General features: G+C 41.4%; 1 protein-coding gene across 1 annotated transcript; it reads right to left on the minus strand.

Annotated features, from left to right (window-relative positions):
- Positions 1–1,657: 1,657 nt before the first annotated feature.
- LOC135702465 (uncharacterized) lies at positions 1,658–4,213 on the minus strand. Its single transcript, XM_065223497.1, has 5 exons — positions 4,200–4,213; positions 3,943–4,138; positions 2,747–2,906; positions 2,444–2,692; positions 1,658–1,896 (listed from the first exon to the last, which is right to left on the minus strand). Exons 1-5 carry the CDS (start codon positions 4,211–4,213, stop codon positions 1,658–1,660), a joined length of 858 nt encoding a protein of 285 aa, XP_065079569.1.
- Between the last annotated feature and the right edge of the window lie 23,318 nt (positions 4,214–27,531).

Below are 27,531 nucleotides of genomic sequence, written 5' to 3' on the forward strand. Positions count from 1 at the left end.
TAGCAGATTTTTAGCAACGGGCCCAATCTTAGATCCAAAGGCCAACATTAGAGACATTTCCCCTATATAAAATAACTTGAAATTTGTTGAACAAAAAAATGCATAGATCACAGGATATGTTATCAAGATGTTTTCAATGATAACTAAATCAGTTATATTTGTGATATTGAAGGAGTATTATTTTGTTACAATTTTTGTTATGTTGACTGTTTATTCGACCACAATAATAACATTTACAGGATCCGGAGATAAAACAAGATCAGAAAAAATCGGATTATTCGTACAAAACAGCATATCTCCTAAACCATATTTGAGTCGCCAAACGAAAGGTATTTAAATCCGGCAGTGTGAAAATTGCATATAAATAGTAGATAGCGAGCTAGGACAACTTTTAAGGAAGGTACAAATCGGTTTTTTCATCTCTCTTTACCAAACTCCCCTTTGAAGAGGGATGGTGAGGGGTGTGTCCCTCCTCTGCCACCACTGGCAAAAAGAGATGAACGCCGATCGCTCAAGTACCAACGATGTGTTTGAAACAGTTTTACCGATTTTTAACGCACTTCAGTTGTTATTTGAAGGAAGGCATCCAGTCGTAGGTTTGTAAATTAGCATCTTCAACTAGACAAACTTAAGTTCAACGCAATGTCATCAAAAAAATAGCTAAAGATATGGAATTCTATGTCATCTGAAAAATGATTTGACCATTAGTAGTAAAATATGAAAATCTCTTAAATAAAGAAACAAAAAAGTAGTAAAATACAGATATGCAAATCAATCATCTCCCCTAATCTCGAGGGGGACGACTCTATCTACAATGCAATAAAGATTGTGTTTTGCTGTGGCTAGCTGCGCGCACACTGAGTAGATAGAAAGAAGATTGATGACGATTCTGAAGATTTCTTACAAAAAGATGATGAGCGATGCAAGTTGATGCGACAAATGAAAAAAGATTTTTCGAAGATTGATTCGCTAGTGTGAGATTTTTTGACCATCAAACTTGAGATTTAGATGTGTCGCCCCCCTCGGAGATTACAGCGTTTGCAGAATAAAATAATGCGGTTGTAATATGATTCACTTTCTCAACTTTGATGCTGGACGCTTTGCAATGGTTATTGGTGAAGCAAAGAATTGTGTACATGACAATGGTGTTCATTTTGAAACCCCACAATATCAACGTCACTCCGTCGTTTCTGATGTCGATCCCCATATCATCCTCACCCCCACCGACGTCGACAGAAAAACAGATCATCCTCCAACACCAAACGTAGAAAGAAGCCGGTATGAGGCCAGTGTCAGAAACGATAAAACGACGCTAATATAACCGGTTTTACTGTACTGGAACCCACGGACACCCACCCCGACGGCCGCTGGGATCTCGGACTCGGATCCAAACACCCACAGACACACAGATTGTGAGGTCATGTTTCTAAATGGCATATCTCCTCAACCACTGAGCTGAAGACTCAGAGACTCATGTCCACCGAATAACGAAACCAAGCAAGTTAATCGGAATTTGACCAAATAAACAAGACGGAAATATTGCACAAAAAACCTTCTTTCTCTAAAAGCGGACTAGTTATTTAAGCAAGTAGGTTGTTCAAATTATTTATTTATTTTTATTTAAAAAGTGGGTTTGTTTCGATATTGAATCATATTTCTATTCCTGACACTCTTTGTATTTCAAAATTTCAAGTTTTTCCTTTTTGTACTTCAACAATTCAATTTTGAACTCCAATTCTGCTTGTCTATCTTTTGTTTTTTGTAGCATATATTCACGTCGTTGTTTCGCTTCTTCCTCTCGTAGTTTGAAGACTTTTCGGGAGTACCGTGCGCATTCTCCGGTATTCTCGACGATCTTTTTTAAATATTCCGTTTGTTGTTCCAACAAGTTATACCAAAGATGAATACAAAGATGAAACTGTCGGAAGAAAAACTTTCTATTTTAGTGTCTTCTTTCACGGTCCCTTTCATCCAATGAATACCCCCCGTATTCAAGGTAATTTTGTGGTTTTGCTGCCCCCTTGGTAGAGATGAAAACTTTGCGCTCATTTTTATCAAAACAAACACACCAAAATCAGAGATGTCCCATTTTTTAATTACTCGATTAACAACTAATCGATTATTTTTTGTTCGCTGTGCTGTCATTTTTCCACCAATGAGAGTGCAGCACATGTTTGAAACGATCGGTGCTGATCCTCTGGAGATGTTAATGCTTATATCGGCACGATATAACCGATTACAAATATTTTACTTTTCGTTTCGTTAATCGATTAAGCAATTATTCGTAAGAAAATCGGCCACCACTAGATGAATGTGAAACGTCATTTCAAATATAAGGACCATACATAAATAATGATACAATTTGAAAGGGACCGGGGCTAATCACAAATTACGTCCCCATGGTAACTGAAATAAACACGAGTGTTCACCGGTTGGTTATACCGCAAATCCTTGCTATCCGGATGCCGTCGTTTGCGTTGCGCGGTACGAGAGCTGCTGTTGTTATTGTTGTTCTCAATATCTTCTACTACCTCGTCAACTGGGTCATCTACTTCAGTCGGGTTGGCGTAAGGTTCCATTGTACTGGAGAGAAGTGGCGGTCCCGGTGACGACAGAATATTACGCGGTTGACTGGGACCCGGTTCAGGACTTAGTGGTGATGTAACAGTCACAGGCAGACCAAATCTAGAACCTATAAATGAATGTATTGTACATATCCAAACTAATTTAGATTGCATATACATACCGGAATTATTTACCGTTTTGTCCAGGGACAGCAGTTTAACAACTGCATCCTCAGTTGGTGATAACACCTTCATTGTGTTCGGCCCACCACCGGTAGCTATAGTCTCGCGATTGTTGTACGATAACTTTTGTTTGATTGTGTTTTTATAATCTGTCCAAACCTGCAAAGACAGAAAACATACTAAAAAACAGAACAGAATATCCCTAATAAAAAATAACCATAAACGAACGATAACCCAAATCATTGAACTATTCCACAAATGGTTTGGATGATACCCAGAACACGTCGTTAAGCAAATTAACCATACAATTATTATTAGGGATGCTTTGTACGCCTTTTTAATAGAAACTAAGCGATCGATTCAACCTCTGGTGGTGAATATAAGAACGTCAAAAAGAGTGTTGTGAGCAGAATTGAATTTCCATATGAGTTTTCCTCCGTAACATGTTCAGGCCGTATCTCCGAAACCTGTGTACCAATTCCGGAAATATTCAATAGCGTTAAAATAATTTTATAGATCCTTTAAAACAATAACATGGATAAAAAATTTGTTAAAGCAAATGAGTGTGTTTGTCTCCATTTAAAACCATTTATTAATTTTATCGATGAATGATAATCTGACATAAACACACAAGCATATTGCTTAATTAAAACTAAAAACCTGAATTTATCCACATATGGTGAGATTTGAACCTTACGAAGTAATACGACAAGTGGTTTCGGGGGAAAAGGGCAAGGTGTCCAAGGAGGTTTTAGTGCGGTAAGAATCCCACACACAGTGTCACCGTGACCGTGCGCCCGGTCGTCAAGTGGTGGCATAATGGCCTTTTTAAAGGTTGCTTCCTTGCAAAAAAACACACACACATGTTCCGATCTCGTCGAGCTGAGTAGAATGGTATGTCACTTGGCCCTGTGGGCCTCGGATCAAAAGTCGGGTTTTTAAGCGATTTGCAGCGAAGGGTAAACATAACTTTAATTCAAATGGAATCAGTTATTTTTAACAGGTCCCACTTTTTTGTGCTAAGAATATGCGCTTTTAATGTGTTTTGCTGCATCGAAAATACGTGACCAATCCGCTCCTCGGGGGTACCTTATACCAGCTTACATTTGAGAAACAGAGAGCAGAAAATTCCTCATGCACATAACGGTAAAATGTTTTCTATTAAAACGGCATGAACATAAATTTAATAACTTACCTTTTGCCAGCCCTTTACATCCCGAGTCGGGGGACCTAGACTGTTAAGTCTACCTGAAAAATCCGTCGAGAGAGCGTGGTACTTTTGCCGGTCCATTGCAGCTGCCTCGCAAAATTTTTGCCCTCTGGCAACCGACGGGTGTGCTTCCATCCGATCAACCAGGAAAGCAAACTGCTTTTGGTTTGTCACACGGATTCTGCAATAATATAATTATATGATAAAAAAGTATTTTCAAAAGCATAAAAAATAAAACTTACCGCTTCACTTCCATTTTCTCGATTTTCAAACCTTCTCGATTGCTTCTGACGTATCGACAACACTCGCATGAAAACGTCATTCCGATCCGAGTTTTGTCGATATACATCGACTATGGGAATACACCGAAAGTACATCGGAGTTCATTCGTATCGACAATTGTCACTCTATTCGAGAACGGGAATTGGGTGACATAAACGAGTCGACTCGGTACGCGTCACGCGAGAAGCGGAATAAACACAAGTAACTTTCTGCCACGTTTAGCAGATGAGGATGACGAAGGATTGTTATGAATACTTTTGGAAGAAAGTTTAAACGGGCTATAATAGTAATCACCAGGGTTGCTTCCACTCACTTGCTATAAAAAAATATTATTCGGAATTATGCAATCATTAGATGCAATAATGCTATGTTGTACTTGTTAGTAACAAGACGAGGGAGTTAAGTATGTGTTTGACTCATAAAACCTGTCAATTTTGCTTTGAGAGCGTCACAATCACCGATCTTATGATTCGTGAGCGTTCACTCAGAGTGAGCGCTCACGAGTCGTAAAATCTCTGATTGTGAAGCACTGAAAGCAATATTGACAGATTTTATGTGTCAAACATGTACTTCATGACCTCTTCTTGTAACTTACAAGTACTAATAAGCATTATACTATATCATGATTTCATAATAACGAAAAACATTTTTTTATAGCAAGTGAGTGGAAGTAACCCTGGTAATCACTGCTATATACTTTTTCTTCGGTTCATTTATGTTTTTGCCATAGCTTTTTAAAATATTTACACATCAATAGTACAATTTGTTTAGCTTCCATGGCAGCTAATGACCATGAGCTCAGGTTCAATTCCATAATGAGTGAAAACTTCGTTGCAAACGGAGGCAACCATTTCATCTCCTATGGAGTTTTTTCCAAATGGAAAATAGCTTTCGTTTATCGATTTCAACTGAAATAGAGAATCGATAACCTCGTTTTAATGTTGTTCAATATATTTGGCTGGTATTTTCTCAAAAACCATTCCCCAGCAATGAAACACAAGAATTACATGAATGCAAAATATCCATAAAACAAAATGCGATTCCATTAATATAAGTAAAAAAAAAATTTGACTTATCTTCTGTGCAATTGGACATGTTATCACCATTTTCAGGAAATTATTTGCAAACGAATTTTTACTCTGATGAACGCAAATGCAAAGAACGTATTGTATCATAACGCTCGAATGACAGTAAAAAACTGGTAATCATGGGTTGCTTTGTCAAAAACAAACAAACAAAACATGGTGGGTGGCTACCACTGGTTAGAATGCTGTTGATAAAATATTGGTCAGCTCACATGTATACAACGGGATACAAATGACTACTAGATGAAATGATAGTATTTTCCCTATAGTTTCATCATATTGAAGAGCCGTCTGCCCCTTTTTGCCTCTTTGAAGTTTGTGGATACTTGAAATTTAGCTATTTTTGAGCTGATATTGCCTATAACATTTTCTGTTTTGCAGATAGCACTTTTTTGTCTTCAGAAAAGTTGTGTATTTTATTGATTTTTAAAAAATTGCAGAACATTATAGTCATATAGTCATCTAAAACAAATGATTTCGGAAATATTTACATAAATCGGATTTTTGAGAACCTGCTATAAAAAGCGCTTCATAACTCAAAATCGCAAGCAGATTGAGACCTGGCATCTTCCACAAAGTTTTTATTTATAAAACAACCTACAACTTAGCTGAAGATTTTATATCTCTATATGCTCAAACTAAAAAGTTAGATTTTGCAACACCCCCTGTGGTGAAGTTCCGAACTAAAACTTAACTTCATTCAATGGGCCTTGCCATTTATAAAAAAAAATCCTCTGAAGACACCCCATTGAAAAAAACTACTGTGAAAGGTGCCAATGAAAAAAGTTCATGGATTTGGCCTTTCGCACCACTGTGCACAGGTTTCCTGTGCAGACGACGGTGTGCATTTATGCAAGTGGAAGAGAAGAAACCTGATGCTCGAAAAAAAGAAAGAAGCGCAGCATTGAGCATTGCTCTAGGGAGACACAATTTAATTTCCCCTTTTAGAAAAAACCAGTCGCAGAGCAGTGGAATGCAGAAAACAGATGACTCTGCAGTAGAAGCTCACCGCCCATGAAGGCATCTGCTGTGGTGTCCGACGACAGCATGCGGTGCTGGTGACGGAAGGCGGAAATGAGAAAAACTGACCCTACAGTTTCCGTTTGTCGGTGTATTTCGAATGTGGCGGTGTGGCAAGGTGAGATGTCTGTATTATTTTAAGATGCATTTTCACTCTATTTTGCTGATTGCTCGCTTTCTATGTTTGTTAGTCACTGTTGATATTATTGCCATGGTAAGGAAACATGGACTGCATTATGCATTAATTTGTTTTGGTGTGTGACTTGTTATGGTTCACAGACAATTCTGGATAGAGCTAGAATTAGGGCGTAACAGCCTTTGTATACAATGACTTCTCTCGTTGATTTATAGGAATTCACGGCACGCCAACACAAACCAACATATCTATCGCGTAGGAACCCGAGCAGAGAATGAAAACATAATGAAAACTAAATTTGATATTTTGATATAAGCATCCGTGATAACATATTTAGCCTACCGTGTGGTCGAGTTAACAGTAATCATAACAAAAATGAGATCTAAATGGTATATCAAGGATATTAAACAGATAACAAATCATGTTTTCTTGATAACAAATCTATGTTTGCGTTTTGATATCAGTATTCAGTGTTGGCAAAATCAGAAATCAATTGATATTTTTCCGCTCTCATGCGCTCGCAATATCACGCGTGATATTGGAACAAAATATCATGCTTGATATTGATTTTACAAGCTCCTTTGATATTGCGAGACTATTCATAACGTGCATAAATCATGCTGAGACACAAAAACGATTCCATTGCACATCGTTTTCTTTGAAAGAGAAGCATAGTTTGCTACCTTTTTTTTAATATTCACCGATGGCAGACGCGAAGGGACTGCTGCAAGCCGTTATGGAAGTTTCGGTTGCATTCGGGTGTAAAGCAAAAATCATTAAACTCAATCTCACCACAGTTTGGTGAGATTTGCAGTTGGTGAGTTTTGTTAGCTTGATATTCCGAGCTGCGATATCACAGCTTGCAAAATCAACCGCAGTTGTTTGCTTGTTGATTATTGTCTACGAAAATCAAGCGTGATCTTTGGCGTGGGTGAGATTTGATTTTCTGATATTTTCCCAACACTGTCAGTATTTCGTTATTAATAAACAAAATTAGTTATCATTATGTTATTATAACTATGGTAGGAAAACAACAAAATAAAATAAACTAAATTAGTTATTATTTTGATATTATGATGTCAAATTTAGTAATCGGAATGTTTTGAAATCTATTGGTTGATATCAAGATTCAAAATCGAAAAATGTTATCAATAAGATTTATTCGAAATAAAAACAAACCTATACTTCAATCAGTTCTATCGATATTTATCTTATATCAATTTGTAAATTAAATTCGCAGTTATATTAATATCAATAAATGCTGTAAAATATAACTGTAAAAAATCATAATGTATTTGTGGTGTTCACGAAGATAACAGTAAGTAAATCAGCATGCTTGCTGTATTCTTTCTGAACATCACAAAGACAATTATGATTTTTACAGCTTTTACTCGTAAGAAAAAAACGTAGATTTCAGTGATAAATGTGGATATGCTGTTTTCATAAAATTTCAAATTGAGTTTTTAATTATATTTTTTAGAAATATCAAAATATGAATTCAAATGAAATTAAAAAATAGTATATCAAACTATGTTATCAATATGATTTCAAAAACATAATGTGATATCATTTTGATATTATTTTGATATCCGACTTTGCTCGGGAATAGTCTTCCTCTACTCGATGGTGATGTCGTTTTGCCAGGGAGAGGCATGACTTTCGAGAAATCATCGAGAGAAGTCATTGTATGCAAAAGCTTTTACGCCCTAATTCCAGCATTATCTAGAACTGTTTGGTATTACCGTTTTGATTCATATTTCAGGCACTTTATAATTATATCCTGATATATCTACACAATTAAACATATTTTGGCATTTTGAACTACAAACCGCAGCAGGTTTTTAAATGTAATATTCAGAGTTGGTTGGAAATGCTAACATGAAGCTTTAGTGTGTTAATTTATTAGCTAGAGAATGATCTTTAGAAGAGAGTAGGTGGATAGTTCCGTTAGAGTACGGCAGTATGCAATTTGAATAGAAGTTGAAAATGAGCGAAGGGCCATTAATGCGACAGTTTTTTGAAGATAGACGCACATCTTTTGCCTAACCCGTACGATGTACGCGGAGACTTGAAGTATGTCTTCAAGTCTACAGGCAACAAATGTGCTTCCTCCTTTTGCTCATAAACTGACTGCGGCTGTGGAATAGTTCTAACGACGCACGGAGGGGTATTTGATCAATCTAGCTGGCCAAAACAATTTATACGTTGTAACTATTTCAGATGTAATTTTAATACTTCTATAATGGTACTATGACCATATACATGGAATATGTTCAGACAAAAATCAATTACCGGTACCGTATATGGGTGTAACTTTGGATAATGAGCGTAAATTTCCACCATATTTTTCTCCTTTTTGTTACACTGAAAAATAGTCCTAAAACTGTTACGAAAGATATTTTTAAAACCCTAAAACGGCACTATGGCCATATACATGGTTCATTTTCAGTCTTCAGCTACCAGTACCGTAAATCGGTGTAACTTTGAATTATGAGGGTCACTTTTCACATTTTTTTTTCCTTTTTGTTACACCGGAAAATAGACCTAAAACTGCTACAAAAGATGATTTGTCACTTCTAGAACGGTGCTATGATCATATGCACGGTATATTTTAAGTTTTAAACCAGTTAACAGTACCGTTAATAGGTGTAACTATGGTTTAATTGGGTAACTGTCCACCATTTTTTTTTCTCCATTTTCGTTACTCAAAAAAATATTTATAAAAGTCTACCGAACCTTTTTGACACCTTCATAATGGTACTAAGACCATGGTATATTTTTAGACAAAAAACCAACTACCAGTACCATGCATGGATGTAACTTTGGATATTGAGGGTAACTTTTCAACATTTTTTTTCTTTTGTTACACCGGAAAAAAAATCATAAAACTGCTACTAATGATATTTTACCACCTTTATAATGGTACTATGAGCACATGCATGATATATTATCAGACTTAAAACCAAGTACCAGTACCATACATTGGTGTATCTTTGGTATGCGAAGGTATTTTCCACACCTTTTACACGCTTTTAAGTGTAGCTGGCAAGCAACGTGTTCCTCAAAATAATAATAAAACGAAAAACGTTCAGGTTAAGCCAAAAGAAACAAGCATATTTAATAATCACATACTATAAACAAACACAACAAAACTAAAAACACATAATCTAATCTGAATATGATGAATACCACGGTTCTCTTTCAGATGATGTTTCCGTGCTTTCCGACAATACATCCGAATTAGAGACTGTATAAAAATGATCAATTGTTGGTTCAGCTGGCAACAACATTTCTAAAGACTCCTTTAAGAAGGGTTTGGATTTCTTTCGCAGTGTTTGTCTTATTCCTTGTGAAAAACGGAAATTTACATGATTATCATACTATTAGAACTCGTAAAAAACGGCATACCTGAAAGTAGAGGATCCGAGTTAAGAAGTAGCCTATTGAGCACGTCTCTGTTACAGGATTCTCTAGAAAATTTCCTGGCGAAATTCTTACGGTATGATCGAATGTGCTTGTTCCTGGCCTCTACTGCTTCTTCTGAAAGCTGCCCTATGGGAAGCAGTGCATTTTCAATAATAATCCCACCGTGTAGCAATATTTTATGAATCGTGGGCGTCATCGGGTGCCGTGGATATAATTCCGTGGATTTCAATTTTATGGCCACTAGATAGAGCCTCTAAAATAACTTTGAAGCAATAGAGTAAATTGTAATCAATCCCAGTTATATCGACTTAAAGAGTTAGTTCTGCAATAAACGTCGACTGGTATTACCATCATTTGTATTTCCAAATCCTGGCTTGGGTACATCCACTAGAAGGCCTAGTTTTTGTTTAAATTCATCTTGTATTCTAGTTTTACTTTGCTTTACGACATCTTTATCCTCTTGTAACTGTAGCCTCCATTTTTTAGAGGTAGTTTATACGAAAGATGCAGCATACTTTCAAAGATACGGAAACTTGCATGTAACACCGAGAGACCAAAGTTTAATGCTTCTGGATTAATTTCTTAAGGAATCAAACTACCGACGAATAAAACGCCTCTTCGCCAACTGGAAAGAACCAGAGTTTTCCATGATGATTCGCTGCAGAAAGTGGATTGCATTCTGACGGTGATCGGCGTAGACGAGGAAACCAGCTACAGCAAATACATCTCACTGCAGACCGAGCTGACCGATACGATTACGGTGCTGTGCGAAAAGTCAATTTTTTTCCTGATCAGCAAGAAGAAGATCGACTTCTTGAAGCAGATCGACAAGGACGGTGAAGAGGGCATTCCGTCGGTGAAGCTGTTGATTCGGAATAAAAACGACAAAGACAAGGCCAATTTTGAAAAGCTGCTGGAGGCGATCAAGGAATCCAAGGAAGACAAAACGTTGGGCGTCTTCTCCGAGTACAACTTCCCGGGTGAATTCTGTGAATCGTGGCGAGCCTTCGTCAAGGACAAGAGCTTCGACACGGTGGACATCAGCGTCCCAATCGGGTACATCATGTGCTCAAAGGAGGACTCCGATGTTATCACTATCAAGGAGGCCTGCCTGGTGACGGTAGAGTACCTCAAGGATCACATCATGGAGATTATCTATGCTGATAAGAAAGTAAAACATGCCAAACTGTCGGAGGGTGTCGAGTAGGCTTTGACGGACAAAAGGTAGTCTCCGGTGTGGATACCAACTAGTTGGATATGTGCTACCTAACGATTATTCAGTCGGATGGCAATTACAGCTTGAAGTTCAGTGCTTCCAGCGACAAGAACTATCTGCACTCCGGATCGATCATCTGTTCTCTCGGTACGCGTTACAAGTTTTACTGCTCAGTTGACCACTGACGAAAACTTTTCAGAAGCACTACACCTTTCTGCTCAATCTGGAAGAGGAACTGCGTGATTATTCTGGGCAAGAAGTTCTCGGAGGTTTTCGACGTCAGAATGGGTTATGCCAAGAAAGAGGATCCCAAGCTAAAACGTTCGGTTTTTCCATCGGGTTGGAGTTCCGGGAGGATTCGTCCAAAAAGTTTCATGTTGAGGCAACGTGTGACAAGATGTGACATTGTAACTTTTCAGCATCAAATCACCAGCACTTGATCAATTGGTCATCTACCAAACCAAACTCACTTAAACAATACCGAACTACTTTTCACGGCACACTAGACCTAATGTTTTATATTATGTTACAAAAATCAAAAACCATTTATTCTGTCTCGTATAAAATGACACATATTCTATCATATTCATAAAACTACTCTTTTACTTAATTCCAATTTGAACAGAAATCTCACTTCAAATTTACATACGTCGCATCGGTGGAAAGGCCACATATGTAACCCTTCAGCGCCATCAAAGCATATCTATCGTTGCCCCAGTTGTTGAACCATTAGCCAGTAATCTTCTCCTTTGAGTTTCTCATATCCAACGGCCACCAGTGCATGATCCAATCCATCAAAATTGTTCTTGTATTTCGGTTCGTAGTGCACTCCATTTGCGTAGACAGTCCTCGGAATCCTACATTTCAAATTTAAACTTCAATGACAGCTGTACTTACCCCTTGCGCCATTTCAATGCATTAAAAAAAGTTATAGAAAAAAAAAAAAACATGTTCAACTAAAATAAGTTGAGTTGATGGATCGATAGGTAGGGTCCAGGTGTGGGAGCTGCCTTCCTGGCGTCGGTAGCATTGGTGCTCAGCATGGGAAAAAAGATCGACGGAAAACAAATCAAGGAAAATAAAATGTCAGGTTGCACTTTTTTGCTCGTTGGGAGATATTAAAGTTCAAAAATTTCTGTTTTGTCGTTTTTTTCTACAATATCTTTCAAATTTGAAGCTGTATGTTTCTCCACAAAAGTTCTTTATTTAATGATTTGTCAAGATAAACAACATTGCGCAAGACATCAAGTCTTCAACATGTCAGATAAAGAAGTTAGATTGTGGCGCCATCTTTGCAGAAGAGTTTTGAACTATTTGGTCATGTCAATAGATGGTCCTGATTATGATGAAAAACTTTGCTGTAGACAGCAAGGCGCGAAAACACTTCATTTCGGAGTTATTAATTTTGCTCCGCTCGTTTGCATTCCTGACCCTGTGGGCAATGTGATTAAAAATGTCTTTCTTTTGATGTCCCATATGATATGATAAGTCGAATGATTAGTTTTGAATCAAATTCTGACCACGTCCTCGAAAGCACTCGGAACATGTCGGATGTGTCGGAATTGGACTTTCCCAATCTCTCTTTGAATGTAATTATTATAATGGTTGACTTTTGACTTAGGACTACGTCGTTCATTTCTATACTGGGGCTCAAAATAAAAAAAAATTAAAATTCATACATGTAACGAAAAATCCCAAACACGTACGCAACGTACCTACCCGAGTACCTGATGGGCGACGACTCGTTGAATTCCAATCTGCGCCGAACGAAGTAACCGTCTCCATAGGTCTCGGTCCTGAGCCAATCGCTTCCAGTCGTCTTGGACGTTTAAGGACCTAATGTCCTCCTCAACTGCACAAAGCGTGCGTGGCCTACCCCGAAGCCAACGTCCTCTTCCGGGTTCCCTGCTGAATATTGACTTCGCTTGATGCTCTTCCGGCATTCGTGCCACATGCCCAGCCCACTGTAGCTTGCCGTGTTTTATAAGCTTCACAATATCCATGCCGTTATATACTTGGTACAACTCGTGATGCATGCGACGCCGCCAGATGCCATTTTCCAGTTTACCGCCGAGTATTGTTCGCAGCACTTTACGCTCGAAGACACCGAAAGCTCTCCGATCGGCCTCTTTCAATGCCCACGATTCGTGGCCATAAAGGGCTTCCGGCAGAATCAACGTCTTGTACAGCGCGAATTTCGTTTTCATACGCAAGCTGCGGGACTTCAGCTGGCTACGCAACCCGTAGAAAGCCCTGTTCGCGGCTGCAATACGCCTTTTCACCTCGCGGGTAACATTATTATCGCGCGTCACTAAAGTACCAAGATAAACAAATTCGTCCACAACTTCACATTTTTCGCCATCTATCACCACTTCACTACCAACACCACTATTGCTCCCACGCTTTCTACCGGCGACCATGTACTTCGTTTTGGTAGAATTTATCGTGAGACCAATCCTCGCTGTCTCCCTCTTGAAAGGCGCGAACGCCTCTTCCACTGCTCTACGGTCGATTCCGATGATGTCGATGTCGTCCGCAAAACCAAGGAGCATGTGCGACTTTGTGATGATGGTACCGTTCCTCTGCACGCCAGCTCTCCTAATCGCTCCTTCGAGGGCGATGTTGAATAGCAAGTTCGAAACAGCATCTCCCTGCTTCAACCCATCTAAGGTCACGAATTAGGCCGAAATCTCGTCTGCAACCCGTACACATGATTTTGAACCATCCAGCGTTGCACGAATCAGCCTAATTAGTTTCGTCGGAAAACCGTTTTCTTGCATTATCTGCCATAGCTCGTTTCTCTTTACTGAATCGTACGCTGCCTTGAAATCTATGAATGATGAGTCTGCAAGTTGTATTCCCGGAACTTCTCAAGGGTTTGACGCAGGGCCATTTTCGTCATTAGGGTGTCTCCAGGTGTGCTTTCGGATATCCTTGCGTGCAAAATGGGTGCTACTGATGGTCATATCACGAGCAGCAGCGAAGTTCATCAACTTCAGGCCATTATCATTCGTTGCAGAGTGAAGGCTCTCTGTTACAATGATTGGGCGAAAGAATTCCTCTCTTCCGACCTGCGCGTTTGCATCTCCGATGACAATCTTCACGTCGTGTTTAGGGCACTCATCATAGGTTTTATCCAGGCTTTCATAAAACGCGTCCTTCACGTCATCGGATTTATCGTTAGTCGGTGCGTAGATGTTGATCAGGCTGTAATTGAAGAATTTTCCACGAATCCTCAAAACGCAGATGCGCTTGCTAACCAGTTTCCACCGCATAACCCGCTTCATCTGTTTCTCAATCACTACGAAACCAACTCCGTGTTCTGCTCTATCGCCACCGCTGTAGTAGATATGGTATTTGAACGATGTGTTGGCGATAGGATCTACCGCCCTGAATTCACGTTCTCCAGATCTAAGCCACCGTACTTCTTGAATAGCAGCCACACTCACATTCACCTTTGCAGTTCACGGGCCAGAAGGCCCACTCGTCCAGGTTCATTTCACGTTCTGACATTCCAAGAACCGAGTTTCCATTCATTGTCCTTATTTCGTTGCCGTTGGGTCAGTTGCCGAAAATTCCGTTCGTTTTTTCTTCTTCTTACTTCATTTTTCTGAGTACTTCTATAATTCAGACAGACGCTGTTCGAGCCGCACCTCCTGGTGGACAGACGCTCGTCGATCCGCACCTCCTCAGCCTTGCTATCATCACGATATGGGTTAATCGTGATGACATTGCCCACACCCCGCTACCAGCACATATATGGGCATATACTGGCTGTCTTCATCCGACACGTGGAAGCGTGAGGTAGGAGCTTGTGAAGACCAGAGCTATGTTGGACGCTCTTTCCCCTGTGGTCCTCACCATTTTGGGGTGCAGGATAGTAACGATAGTAACAGTAAGGATAGTAGTACGCAAAGATAGAGCGCAAACCGAACGAACGACACATTGCGCATGCTCACAAGAGCGAGCTCAATGCTCGGTTGATCGCTCACCATTTCACCAATGAAAGGAAGGGAGGAGAAAAGCAGCGGTAATAAAAACGCTTGCAAAATACTTTCTCCGTCGTGACCCACTATCCGGTGGTACCCGAAATAGACTCATCCGTCAACCGATTCCAAGCTTCCTGACGCAACTACCATCGTGTCAGCTGGGAGCAGGTCCTACACTGTGTCGATTCCACTGTCGACTACAGGGTCCTTCTGTAGACGCCCGAAGACGTTGACCGGTGTCTCCGTATCAGTTTGCCTGATGGTCGCTCCTTCGCATCCTTTGCACACTCTCCAATCAATGTTTGTCACAACCATCTCTGCGAAAAGTGCTATTGGTGCCTTCGTTGGACAGCCTTACAACTTCCAGCTTTGCTAGAGCTACCAGCAGACAGCTTTTTTTTTTGGCAAGGAGGAAATCTTCAAGCTTGACGACCGGGCGCATGGTGGCGGTGACACGGTGTGTGGGATTCTTACCACGCTAAAACCTCCTTGGACGCCTTGCCCTTTTTTCCCCCGGAACCACTTGTCGTATTACTTCGGAGAACGCTGTGCATTATGCACCTCACTTTACCTCAGCTAACTGGCGCTTCCACTTCGCTGATCGTCTCTAAAATTTGTGAGCCATTTAGCTCCCAGCGTCGCGTTCTACTCGGTTAACCCCGGTGGTGGATTCAGCCTACTCTGACGGAGAGTTCTCCCGGCTTCGGTTTTCACTTCGCACTTGTGTGAGCACATTACTACTTTCTAGCTGGTCTTCTAGCCATTTTCGCTGCAGCGCTGACATGATCAGCGTTACTGCTCTGCTGACGGCGTTAAAGGTGCCCTCCTCTCGATACATTTCTTCGATGACATTCTCCGCGCTAAGGGCGAGCATCTCCTCTCGCACAGCATCAAATCTAGGACGGACATTAGAAGACCACGTGCTCTGGTGATTCTTTCACATTCCCACACTCCGGACAGAAGGGAGACGTTGTGTGTCCGAACCGATGCAGGTACTTCCTGAAGCAGCAATGACCAGACGAGAACTGCGTCAAGTGGAAGTTGACTTCTCCATGCTTCATGTTCACCCAGGTCGAAATAATCGGTATTAACCTGTGTGTCCATCTACCGTTCTCTGCTGCATCCCACTCCTGCTGCCACTTAGCCATCGACACCGTTCTCACCATTTTTCGTACTCCTCTGGTTTCCCTCGTCATATAGCACTCGTAGTCCTCCGCCAAGGTGATGCCGATTGGGATCATACCGGCGATAACGCATACTGCCTCCATCGAAATGGTTCTGTACGCACTCATGACTCGCATGGCCATGAGACGGAACGTACTGCTCAATTTCCTTTGGTTCTGCTTCGTTTCCAGGCTGGACCTCCGTACCTTAGTATCGATGAAGACACACTAGCCAGAAGACACCTCTTGCTGCCGCTTGGGCCAGAAATGTTCGGCATGATTCTGGCTATTGCGTTGATGACCTTCGCCGCCTTCTCGCAAGCATATTCGTTGTGGCCGTTAAACTTTAGCCGGTCGTCGATCATCACTCCCAGATACTTCAGTACGCGCTTCGAAACAATATTGTGCTCTCCAACGGTGATTTCTGGTGAAGCTGCACTGCTTTGCAGTTACTGACCAACATCACTTTTGTTTTGTGGTGGGCTATCTGCAGCTTCGTTCCTTGCATCCAGTTACCAATCGGATCTATCGCCTCGGCCGCCAGCATTTCCCCTTCTTCCAGCGTCTCACCGGATACCGGCAAGACGACATCGTCCGCAAAGCCAACGATCTCAACTCCTTTGGGCAGCTTGTGCTTCAGCACACCATTGTACATTCCATTCCACAGCGTTGGACCAAGGATGGAGCCTTGTGGAACTCCCGCCGTGATTCTAAGCGATTTCTACACCGTGTCTGTCTCGTAGACCAGGACACGGTTCTGGAAGTAACTACTTAGAATCCTGCAGAGGTAGTCTGGAACCCTCATTCTATGAAGCGCCTTGTTTGGACGCCTTCTAAGCTCTGTCAATCACTGTCCGAATTGCATCCACCGTCGATCTCCCTTTCCGGAGTCCGAACTGCCTCTCCGACAACCCGTGTCCAATCTCCGTGTATTTCGTCAGCCTGTTAAGGATGATCCTCTCCAAGAGCTTTCCGACAGTATCCAGTAAGCATATTGGCCTATACGATGCAGGATCCCCCGGCAGTTTTCCGGGCTTCGGCAACAGCACAAGCTTTTGTACCTTCCACCTATCAGCGAACTGACCCTCGTACAGACATTTCTACAACACCATGCTGAACATGTCCGGGAACGTCTGGACCGCCGCTAGAAGTTCCTCGTTGGAGACTTGTTCAACGTTGTCTCCATCCTCCTCGCCATATGGTGTTGGTGGCCAGGTCGTTGGGTCATGCTGTGGGGAAAGTCCCTCCACGATGACTTTCAGCTTGTTGGGACACATTTCAACCGGCATCGTTGGACCTCTGATCTTCACCATCGCGACTCGATATGCGTTGCCCCAGGGGTTGGCATCGGCATCGCGGCACAGTTCCTTAAAACAGTTTGACTTGCTCAGCTTTATCTTTCGTTTTAGTGCAGCCCTGGCCTCTCGGAACACCACCCTGCACTCCTCTCTGTCTGCTTCCGTTCTTGCTCTCTGGACGCGCCTTCTGGCTAGAAGACAACTAGCACGGAGGGTGCTAATTTCCTAGTTTCACCAGTAAGCTGGACGCCGCCTGTTAGTTGGTTCCAGTTTTCTCGGTATAGTTGTGTGACATGCCTTTGCTAATGATTCGGTCAACTCGTTCGCGCTTAGACCCGGAACGCTGCTGTCTACACTTAGAGCTTCGATGAAGAGATCCTTATTGAATGCCTTCGTCTTCCACTTCCACTCGCTTACTTTCGTCCTCCGCATTTCCACCGGTGTCCGTTCGCCGATACTGTACCGGATCGCCTGATGGTCACTATGAGTGTACTATTCGCACACTCTCCAGTTCATATTTGCCACTAGCGACGTACTGCAGAAAGTGACAGTTGCTGTGCTGTGTCGCAATGATTGAGATTTATTTGGGTTACCTCCATTATTGCTGACCCACCATCGCCTTCTTGAACTCTGGGCACCTGAAACTTCCCGTCACCTGGCCGTTTCCGTCCTCCTTTTTGCAAAGCATGCACCTCGGTTGCTTTGTACAGTCTCTTGCCACGTGTCCCTTCTCTCCGCATTATTTCCTGCACAGATCAGATCTGTCAGGGCCTTTGCAGTTTCTCGCCTGGTGACCGAAGCCCATGCATTTGTAGCATCTCTCCGTTTTCTTAGACACCCGAGGAATAGCTTTCAACGGGCACACTGACCACCCAACCTTGATTAGGCCTTTATTCAGCAGCTCGTTAGCTGCGTCCGAAGAAAGTCCTATTGACGCCGTCTGTGTGTCATCATACACCTTTTCAACTCGTCTTCCATTGTGATCTCGTCCAGATCCTTTCACTCGACCACTGACTCCTGGGATAAGGCTCTTACGTTCGCCGTCCCGCCAAGAGATTTTTCGACGAGCTCCTTCAAAGCTGCGCTCTTAACCGTAGGATCCCTTTTCAGCTCAAATAGCATACGTCTGCTACCCCAATCCACTGCCCAAGAATTGAAGTCTCCTCCGATGTCTACCGGTCTTCGTCCGATCACCTCTACGGTAAGTCCATCCAGCATCTCGTGGAACTTCTCCATCGTCCGTGCGAAGCAACTGCATATAAAGATTTCGTTAACTTTGGCGATCACGAAAGCATTTTCTTGAATGGGGTATCTGCCCATAACTTGTATTACAGCCATCGCAGCTCTATCTGCCACCTAGTTACCGTTATCAGGAGGGACTCGATACGATTGTGCAATGGTTACATGATTGAGGTTTACCTCCGTTACTATTTTTACAGTGTTATTTGGAGCGAAACGATTGAGAATTCATGCTTAACAACCAAAAAGTTCAGCAAAATCAGCAGGCTGACAAAATCAGGGGTGGACAAAATCGGGAAAACAATGACGCTAGTCAAATTTCATAATATCCAGTTGACTGTTCGATTCACATACTGTAATCAATCAGGGTTGTTAAAAGGGCTTGTTTGCCGATTCGACAAATTAAAAAAGTTGGAAGGGTTGTATACTAGATACGACCGCAGGGTTGGCGTTGGATAACGTCTGTTATGTGTTGTACTTAATTGTGTATATTATATTTTAGGAATATTCCTTAATAACTTTTTTGCGAAAGTTTGGTGGCCCTGAAAAGGGCCGTTTTGTTGGGCTGATGTTGTTGACAATGATGGAACGGGCGACCTTGTTGGACGCTTATATAGCAGAACAGAAAATATCAGAGGTGTCAGATACTCGCATCTGATGTCTCGGTTGGAGAAAGTATAAGAATATAAAAAAAATCAATCGATTTTCACCATCTTTAGACAATGGTTTACTTTTAACCATTTTTCAATAGTTTACAGAATGAAATCAATAGTTTTGAAACATTCAGCAAATTGCTAGAAATATTTCAAATCGATTGATGCCATTATCTCGTAAATCTATCGAGAGACGGTTGAGTTATTATCGTTCAAAATCTTTTAATTTTTCGTAACGCATCCAAAATGACTGTTTTCAATTTTGTACCCCCGTATGTTGCCGAAAGACGTTATTCAACGTCAAAAAAAATCATAGTTCCTGTCACCATGTGATATGGTTAATTAAACAGTAAGAATGAAAAACTAACATCCTTTCTAATGAGCAATCAGAAATCAGAACATCTCAGCAGAAGTCCGTTCAAAATTAACGAAGATAACAAAATAAAAAGTGAAAAATTGGGTTTTGGTTAGGTGCTTGTACCAAATCAAAAGGAAGAAAGGATTATTTTTGTATATTAATAAATATAATCCAGAGTTAAACATTTATTCCACTTATTTGAACAAACTGTATATTTGAAAAAATCTGTAATCTGTATATACAGATATCTGTATCAAAATGTTGAGAAAAATCTGTATCATAACAGATAAATCTGTATATGTGAGATCACTGAGACGACGACGAAAGCACATTTTCAGGGCCACCAATTAAAAAACGGAAAGAGTTAAGAACTAAATGATCAACATATTTGTTCCGTCCACTAGTGATCCTACGTCAAGCTTCCGTTCGTGCCTCTGGGCACATACCCTTCTACTTTTTGTTTATTATTTGTACTGTTTACCACAAAATTGCTGGATGAATTCTCCGTCGAATGACATATTACATGCCCTATTTCCCATTAATGCTTTGCAGAAATATACGTATCAAAACACCCCCATTTTCGTTACATGTCTCATTTCCGATTTCTTTATGAGACCCCCAGTCTATTAAAGAAAGACGTAGTCCTACACGGCCAATAAAAACGCCCCAAATTTAAGTTTAGTTCGCTCATAATCGCCAAAAGAGCCGGAACTCAGCGATGAGTAAATCTGCCAAATGTTTTCCTTTGGAAAACCTAAAAAATATGCCGAAAATTTTACCCAATCCAGTAGCAGTATCGATAGACTGAGTAAATCCAATCTTTACTTTTCTCATACTCGGGAATTTTGTTCCTGGAACCTGAAAAAAACTTGGATAACATTAGGCAAACTTACTCATCCCTGAGTTCCTGCACTTTATGTGATTTATGAATAAACTATACTCAAATTTGGGTCGTTCTCATTCGATGTGTACGCCAAAAAGCGATAAAAAGCTGTTTGCAAAATTATAAGGTGGGAGTAGAAGATAGCAACTAGGTATAATGTAAAAATAAAAGTGTGTTCTAATTCACATTTATTGGTACTCATACCGATAAGTGTTCTTGATTTGAGTGTCCTGTGATCTATCGCAACCGGATAGCTTCCTCTAGCAGCACCTGCTGTATACCATGCACTATTCCTAAAAGATAGCCATCGCTGTTAATATCACTAACATTGATTGATCTTCCAATACCGTCCGAGTAAATAGTGCTACCATTCAATCATCCTAATGCATTCTTCATGACTAAAACATTGCATCCTCACCAGGGCTCTACAATTTCGAAGCTCTAAAATGAACTTGTGTTTTGTTTCTCTCATACATACGTGTTCGACGCTTCATTTCTATAACGCCTAGCTAGACTATCAGCAAGAAACGAAAATAAAAAAGAAGGACGCTTGGAAGGAAAGGCTGGCTGTGGAACTTCTCGTCGTTGCTTTGCTCATCGCTTTCAATGTAAATAACGTCGATTTTCTAGTTAAACGAACTTCATTATGGCTTTCAATCCCCTTTCACGAACACTCTATCGCCGCTCTTTCAATTTGTTTAAAATGCGTTATGTCCCGTTTTCGATCATTTTTTTTAGATAAATATATGGATGGAAGATAAATTAGAAATATGACGTGTAATCTTCAAGTGTTTTGACGTGAGAAATGCTTTAAATGTGTTATTTCATTTTCCGTCATATACGTCATGAAACCTCTGTTGATGTGTTTCATGAAAGAGAAAACTATCAAAGTCGAGCGCTCTTTCGCTCATCCATTTCGACGAAGCTTGAAAGGAAGACCAATGGAGCGACGGGAGAAAGAGAGACAAGCGATTGAACATTTGTTTGTGCACGCCGACTGAGGTTCTAGAATGCTGCGAAGCTGTTCGACTTTAACAGAAAAAGAAAGCCAGCAGTCTCTTCGTCGCATCGATTTGGTCGATTGAAGCTGATATTGTGACGCCCTGATCCTCACACCTTAGCAATAATCGTTCATTTTCGTGTCATTCGAGTCAAGGCTTTAGCGATGAAACTCATCGATTCAACCGGACCGATTCTCTACGCACTCTTCTGTGCCCATGTCGCCTCATCTGTACCAGGACCACCTCCTCAACCGCAAGATCACTTGGACTACGCCGTATCCGTCATTCAGCACTTCGCACAGCATCAGGTGGGAACCTTCGAGTGCGTATTTGAAGACCTGGAATTGGGCTACCCTTTCGACGGTTGGTTTGGCCAGCTGTTGGTGTCTCCCGCGCTCTCGAACGTCATCAGATACGTCGTCAACGCATCGTTCCAGGCAACGTATGCAAATCTTCCGCACAAACCATCGCTGGTGGTGGTGAACGTGGGCAACCGAATACTGCAGCCACAATTCCGACCCAAGAATATACGGAGCAACTTTTTTTTCTTGGATTCCAATACTCGAGTGCTGGTGCTGGTCAATGTCACCTGTATGGATTGTGTCGATGGTATCACTGAGCTTCTCAATGGATGGCAGTTCGACAGGGTGGTCTATATGGGATCCACGAGGCGGGTTATCTTTCTGATGGACCATGCAGGTAGAATAACTACCATTTTGAAGCACTTTCCTCCACCGGGAGATTTGTTCAAGAGCTATGTTCGAAACATGAAGGGACGTGGTATTCGTTTTACGTACAAAGGTAATGCATGGCAGCCGGCAGTTAAATGGGTGCATGAAACGGCACATTTCGTCAATACTTCTGAAGTGTACATTCCAGGGGTTTGCAGTGCATCTATGACCGTCTTTAAATGCATCGATCAGTTGTTCGGCTCGTACGATGTTGATTTGTCGATCGACAAGTTTAGTATAATTGGAACGACACCGGCGATGTACCGAATGATATTTGATTTCGAACCGACCTCGACTGTCATCCTGGTACCACAGAGTAGACCTTTCAACGATATTGAAATGTTCGTGAAGCCATTCTCCTGGGAAAGCTGGATCGTGCTGATCGGGATGATACTGCTGATTGAAGTGATCAGTTTGATCTTCCCAGCGCTTTTCAAAAATGATCCTATCTTACTGCTAGTTTGCGGGTTCGAACGTTATAACCTGCATGCAGCTAGTACCAGGGAAAAGTTTACCTTCTTCCCTCTGATCATTTTCTTTTTCCTGATGTTCAACGCTTACGAAACAAAGATCATTTCATTTATGACCAACAAACCATCGATTGGGAAAATTAGAACGCTTCAGGAGCTGCAGCAATCCGGGCTGAAGATCAAAACTGATTTGAACCTCAATCTGAAAATTCTGAACGACAGTATCCTGGGACCACTTGTAATTCCCATAGATTCGAATGAAGATTCACTTCGAATGGATGGAGTCAATGGTTACATCAGTCTGAGCTTTGTTGCATCGCACATAATTTCGCTGCTGTCCAACTATGACTTTAAGCTGCATCGACCCAAGTACGTCCAGATCGATCAAAAGCGAAAAACTACCATCGGTATGCACTGGATCGGATTGAAGACCCCACTGGCCGAGCTGTTGCAATTTACACAGATGTCATTTTTCGAAAGCGGATTATTTGATGTATGGAAGGAGGAGATTTTTAATGTGTACTCCATGGAGGACCGGGATGAATTCAGAAAGATCGTTATTGAAGATTTGGGGATGCTCGCATTTGAGGATCTCACTTCGACGTGGATTGCGTTGGCTGTGGGGCTGTCCGTTAGCTCGGTAGTCTTCGTTATGGAGCTGGTGGTTAAGTGCTGCGCTGGGGTTTCTAAAAGATATTAGGGAATTTTGGATCCCCCGGTTGATTTCGAGTTGATCTTGATATTTATCATATCGCACATCATTTTCACCAGGATTTTCACTGATTGCCTTGTTGTAACAATATTTCGAATAAAGTATTCGGGTTCTACCGCACTGGCCACAGCAAGAATAAATCATCAATTAAATATCTCAGAAACAGATCCTATGAATTTTTATAAACAAGAAAACTACTTTGGACACATGCTTAAGTTTCAACTGTGGAGGATTGCAACACAATTTGAACATGTAAATTTCTTAGGATATTCCTTCATAGGACAGGAGAGAAATCACCACAATTTGTGCATTTAGCTGGCATGTAGCAAATTTTAGTTCCGTGACCCCATCTCTGGCACTTTCGGCACTGGGTGAGGTTTTGGAAATTTACTCCAGTCTTCCTGATGTGTTCCCTTCTCTAAGGCCTTAACTGTCGCTATTCGCATAACAGCCCTATGTGGCATTTTGGTGTTTTTTAGTTTTCTTCGAAAATGAGATACATTTAGCATCTTTCTTAAGAAAAACTTAAAGTAGGGTTTGTTCCCGAAATCTGCGTAAACAAAATTCACTCTTGTCGTCCTACGTCAAAATTATTTGCATAACAGTCCTACGTTCTCAAACTCAAATAAGCTCATTGGGTGAATGTTTTTAATTCAATTTTAAGTAAAAATACGCTATCTGTTATAACAGTTTACTGATTTTCATTTAAATTTCAGTCTTATCACCTAATACTTTCTGAACATTTGATTCGAAAACAGTACAAACCAGTGTTTCCATGTTGAATTATTCATTTATTTGTATTCGAAGAATTCCATCATTAGTACAGTTTCAACAGATTTCGTCGATGCTCTTTTGTTGTGCCTTCCGCTATGCTGGAGCTCCAGTTGACAAGCAGATCATTCCTCGGTTTTCTTACTTTCGGGAAGATTGTTCCGGAACTCTTTTGACGTAGGACTACGTCTTTCGGGAAGATTTTTTTTTTTTTTTTTTTTTTTTAATAATTCGTTTATTTTTCCAGGCTCATTTGCTGTAGCTTTGCGGAGCCGATATTCATTGTTTAGATAACAAAATAACTTAAAACTAACGTTAGTAAAGCGGGGGCCGATTACTCGCGGCTATCTCGAGGTTAGGGGTAACAAATTGTAACAAATGGATGGCAGGGTAGGGATTGTGAACACAAGGTTTGGAGAGCAATGTGCTCTTGATCTCGAACTAGGCGACACTCTGATGAAAAAGACAAACATGGGGGTACACCGATGGGTAGCTAACAACTTGGGAGAACACAAGATGACACTAACTTCTAAATCCTCAAATCTATCCGTTTTAAAAACACATAAATTAAATTCAAATAGTCAAGGTCTCGGCTCGCCAAGACATCTCTAACGGGTATCGCGGGTTGTTTTCCTCGGGCCCTGAGGGATGTGGATAACTCAGATCTGGCAACACGGTGTAAGGTACACGACCAAACAACATGCTCGATATCGTGATAACCACTGCCACACGCACATAAATTGCTGCCTGAGAGCCCAATTCGATAGAAGTGCGAGTCTAACGAGCAGTGATTGGACATAAGCCTTGAAATAACGCGTATAAAGTCGCGGCTCATGTCCAACCCTTTGAACCATGGTTTGTTCGACACCTGTGGGAGAATAGAATGTAACCATCTTCCCAATTCACCATCATTCCATTTTTGTTGCCAACTGATGAGGACTTGCTGGCGAGCAATGGAGAAAAATTCGTTGAAGGCGATTTGTCGCTCAAAAATATCGCCTTCCATAGCGCCCACCTTAGCCAATGAGTCCGCTTTCTCATTACCCGGAATTGAGCAATGAGATGGGACCCAAGCTAAGGTGATAGTATAGGAGCAGTTAGATAAAGCACTCAGTTTAGATCGTATTTCAGGCAGGAAATACGAGGAGTGCTTCATCGGCCTCATTGAACGAATAGCCTCCAATGAGCTAAGACTATCCGTAAAAATGAAATAATGGTCAGAAGGTAGTGAGGCAATTCGCTCTACTGCGTAAAATATAGCTGCGAGTTCCGCAACGTATACGGAGCATGGTTTCTGCAGTTTATAGGAGGCGCTATGAAATTGATTAAATACACCAAATCCAGTGGAAGCATTTATGGTTGACCCATCTGTGAAAAATCTTTTATCGTTACTTACATGGTGGTACTTGATTGCAAAAATTGAGGGAACAACCATCGACCGATGGTGATCTGGTATTCCATGGATTTCTTGCATCATGGTCAGATCAAAATTTACAGAGGAACTATAGAAGGCTTGGAAGCAATCACGATTGGAGATTAATGAAGAAGGACCAACCTCCAGCGTCATGTACTCATAGTACAAACTCATGAATCTTGTTTGAGGATTTTGGTCGAGCAGCTTCTCAAACTGTTCTATTACCAAAGGATTCAATACTTCACAACGGATGAGGAACCGGAAAGACAGCTCAGCGAAACGATCTGTCAGTGGGAGAACACCCGCGAGTACTTCGAGGCTCATCGTATGCGTCGAGTGCATACAGCCAAGCGCGATTCGGAGGCAACGGTATTGAACTCGTTGCAGCTTCAAGATATGTGTTTTCGCCGCGGATTGAAAGCAGAAGCTACCGTACTCTAGAACCGACAAGATGGTTGTTCGATACAACCTGATAAGATCTTCCGGGTGTGCTCCCCACCAAGTTCCGGTAATTGTACGAAGAAAATTGATTCTTTGTTGGCATTTTTGTTTTAGATACGCAATATGTTTTCCCCATGTGCATTTGGAATCGAACCAGACACCTAAATACTTGAAAGATATACTTTGAGTGATTGTTCTACCCTTTAGTTGAAGCTGTAACTGTGCAGGATGATGCTTCCTAGAAAAAACAACCAACTCAGTTTTCTCCGGAGAGAATTCGATACCCAGCTTCATAGCCCAAGTAGACAAATTGTCTAAGGTATCTTGCAATGGTCCTTGCAGGTCCGGTGCACTTGGCCCTATAACGGACACAACGCCGTCATCTGCAAGCTGCCTTAGCGAGCAATTTTCATCAAGACAACCATCAATGTCTTTAACGTAAAAATTATAAAGAAGGGGGCTTAAACATGAGCCCTGGGGGAGACCCATGTAACTAATTCGTGAAGTTGTCGAGTTTCCATGAGAAAAGCTCATATATTTCTCAGACAACAAGTTGCTCAAATAGTTGTTCATAATTGGTGAAAGCCCACTATCGTGGAGTTTATCCGAAAGGACATCGATACAAACAGAATCAAAAGCCCCCTTAATATCCAAGAAAACTGAACCCATTTGCTGTTTTTGCGCATAGGCCAGTTGAATTTCAGTTGAAAGCAACGCAAGACAGTCGCTCGTTCCTTTGCCTCTCCGAAATCCAAATTGCGTATCTGAAAGTAAACCATTCGACTCGACCCATTTGTCTAGACGAAAAAGAATCATTTTCTCCAACAATTTCCGTATACAGGACAGCATCGCGATGGGACGGTACGAGTTATAATCCGACGCGGGTTTACCGGGTTTTCGAATGGCGATAACTCTTACTTGCCTCCAATCATCCGGAACAATGTTGTGCTCCAGAAATTGATTGAATAAGTTCAACAAGCGTCTCTTCGCGACGTCTGGGAGATTTTTGAGCAAGTTGAACTTGATTCTATCCATTCCTGGAGCTGAGTTGTTACATGAGAGGAGAGCAAGTGAGAATTCCACCATCGAAAACGGAGAATCTATTTCGTTACTACCCGACGGACTATCACGAACGTTGGTTTGAACCGACACCGAATCCGGGCAAACTTTCTGCGCGAAGCTGAATATCCAACTGTCTGAGTACTCCTTGTCTTCGTTGACCGGTGATGACGCGTTGCGCATTCTCCTGCCGACATTCCAGAGTGTTCTCATCGAAGTCTCTCTCG

The sequence above is a fragment of the Ochlerotatus camptorhynchus genome, unplaced genomic scaffold (genome assembly GCF_037179485.1).
Source record: "Ochlerotatus camptorhynchus isolate MF236.1 unplaced genomic scaffold, CSIRO-AGI_Acam_v1.1 ptg000193l, whole genome shotgun sequence".
In the NCBI taxonomy this organism is placed as follows: Eukaryota; Metazoa; Arthropoda; class Insecta; order Diptera; family Culicidae; genus Ochlerotatus; species Ochlerotatus camptorhynchus.

What these genes read in the sequence shown, in the direction of transcription:
- LOC135702465 (XM_065223497.1), bottom strand. An exon ending in ATGTAAAGGGCTGGCAAAAG is followed by an intron (nt 2,907 to 3,942) that starts GTAAGTTATTAA and finishes CTGTCTTTGCAG; the next exon opens with GTTTGGACAGATTATAAAAA. An exon ending in CAAAACGGTAAATAATTCCG is followed by an intron (nt 2,693 to 2,746) that starts GTATGTATATGC and finishes ATTCATTTATAG; the next exon opens with GTTCTAGATTTGGTCTGCCT.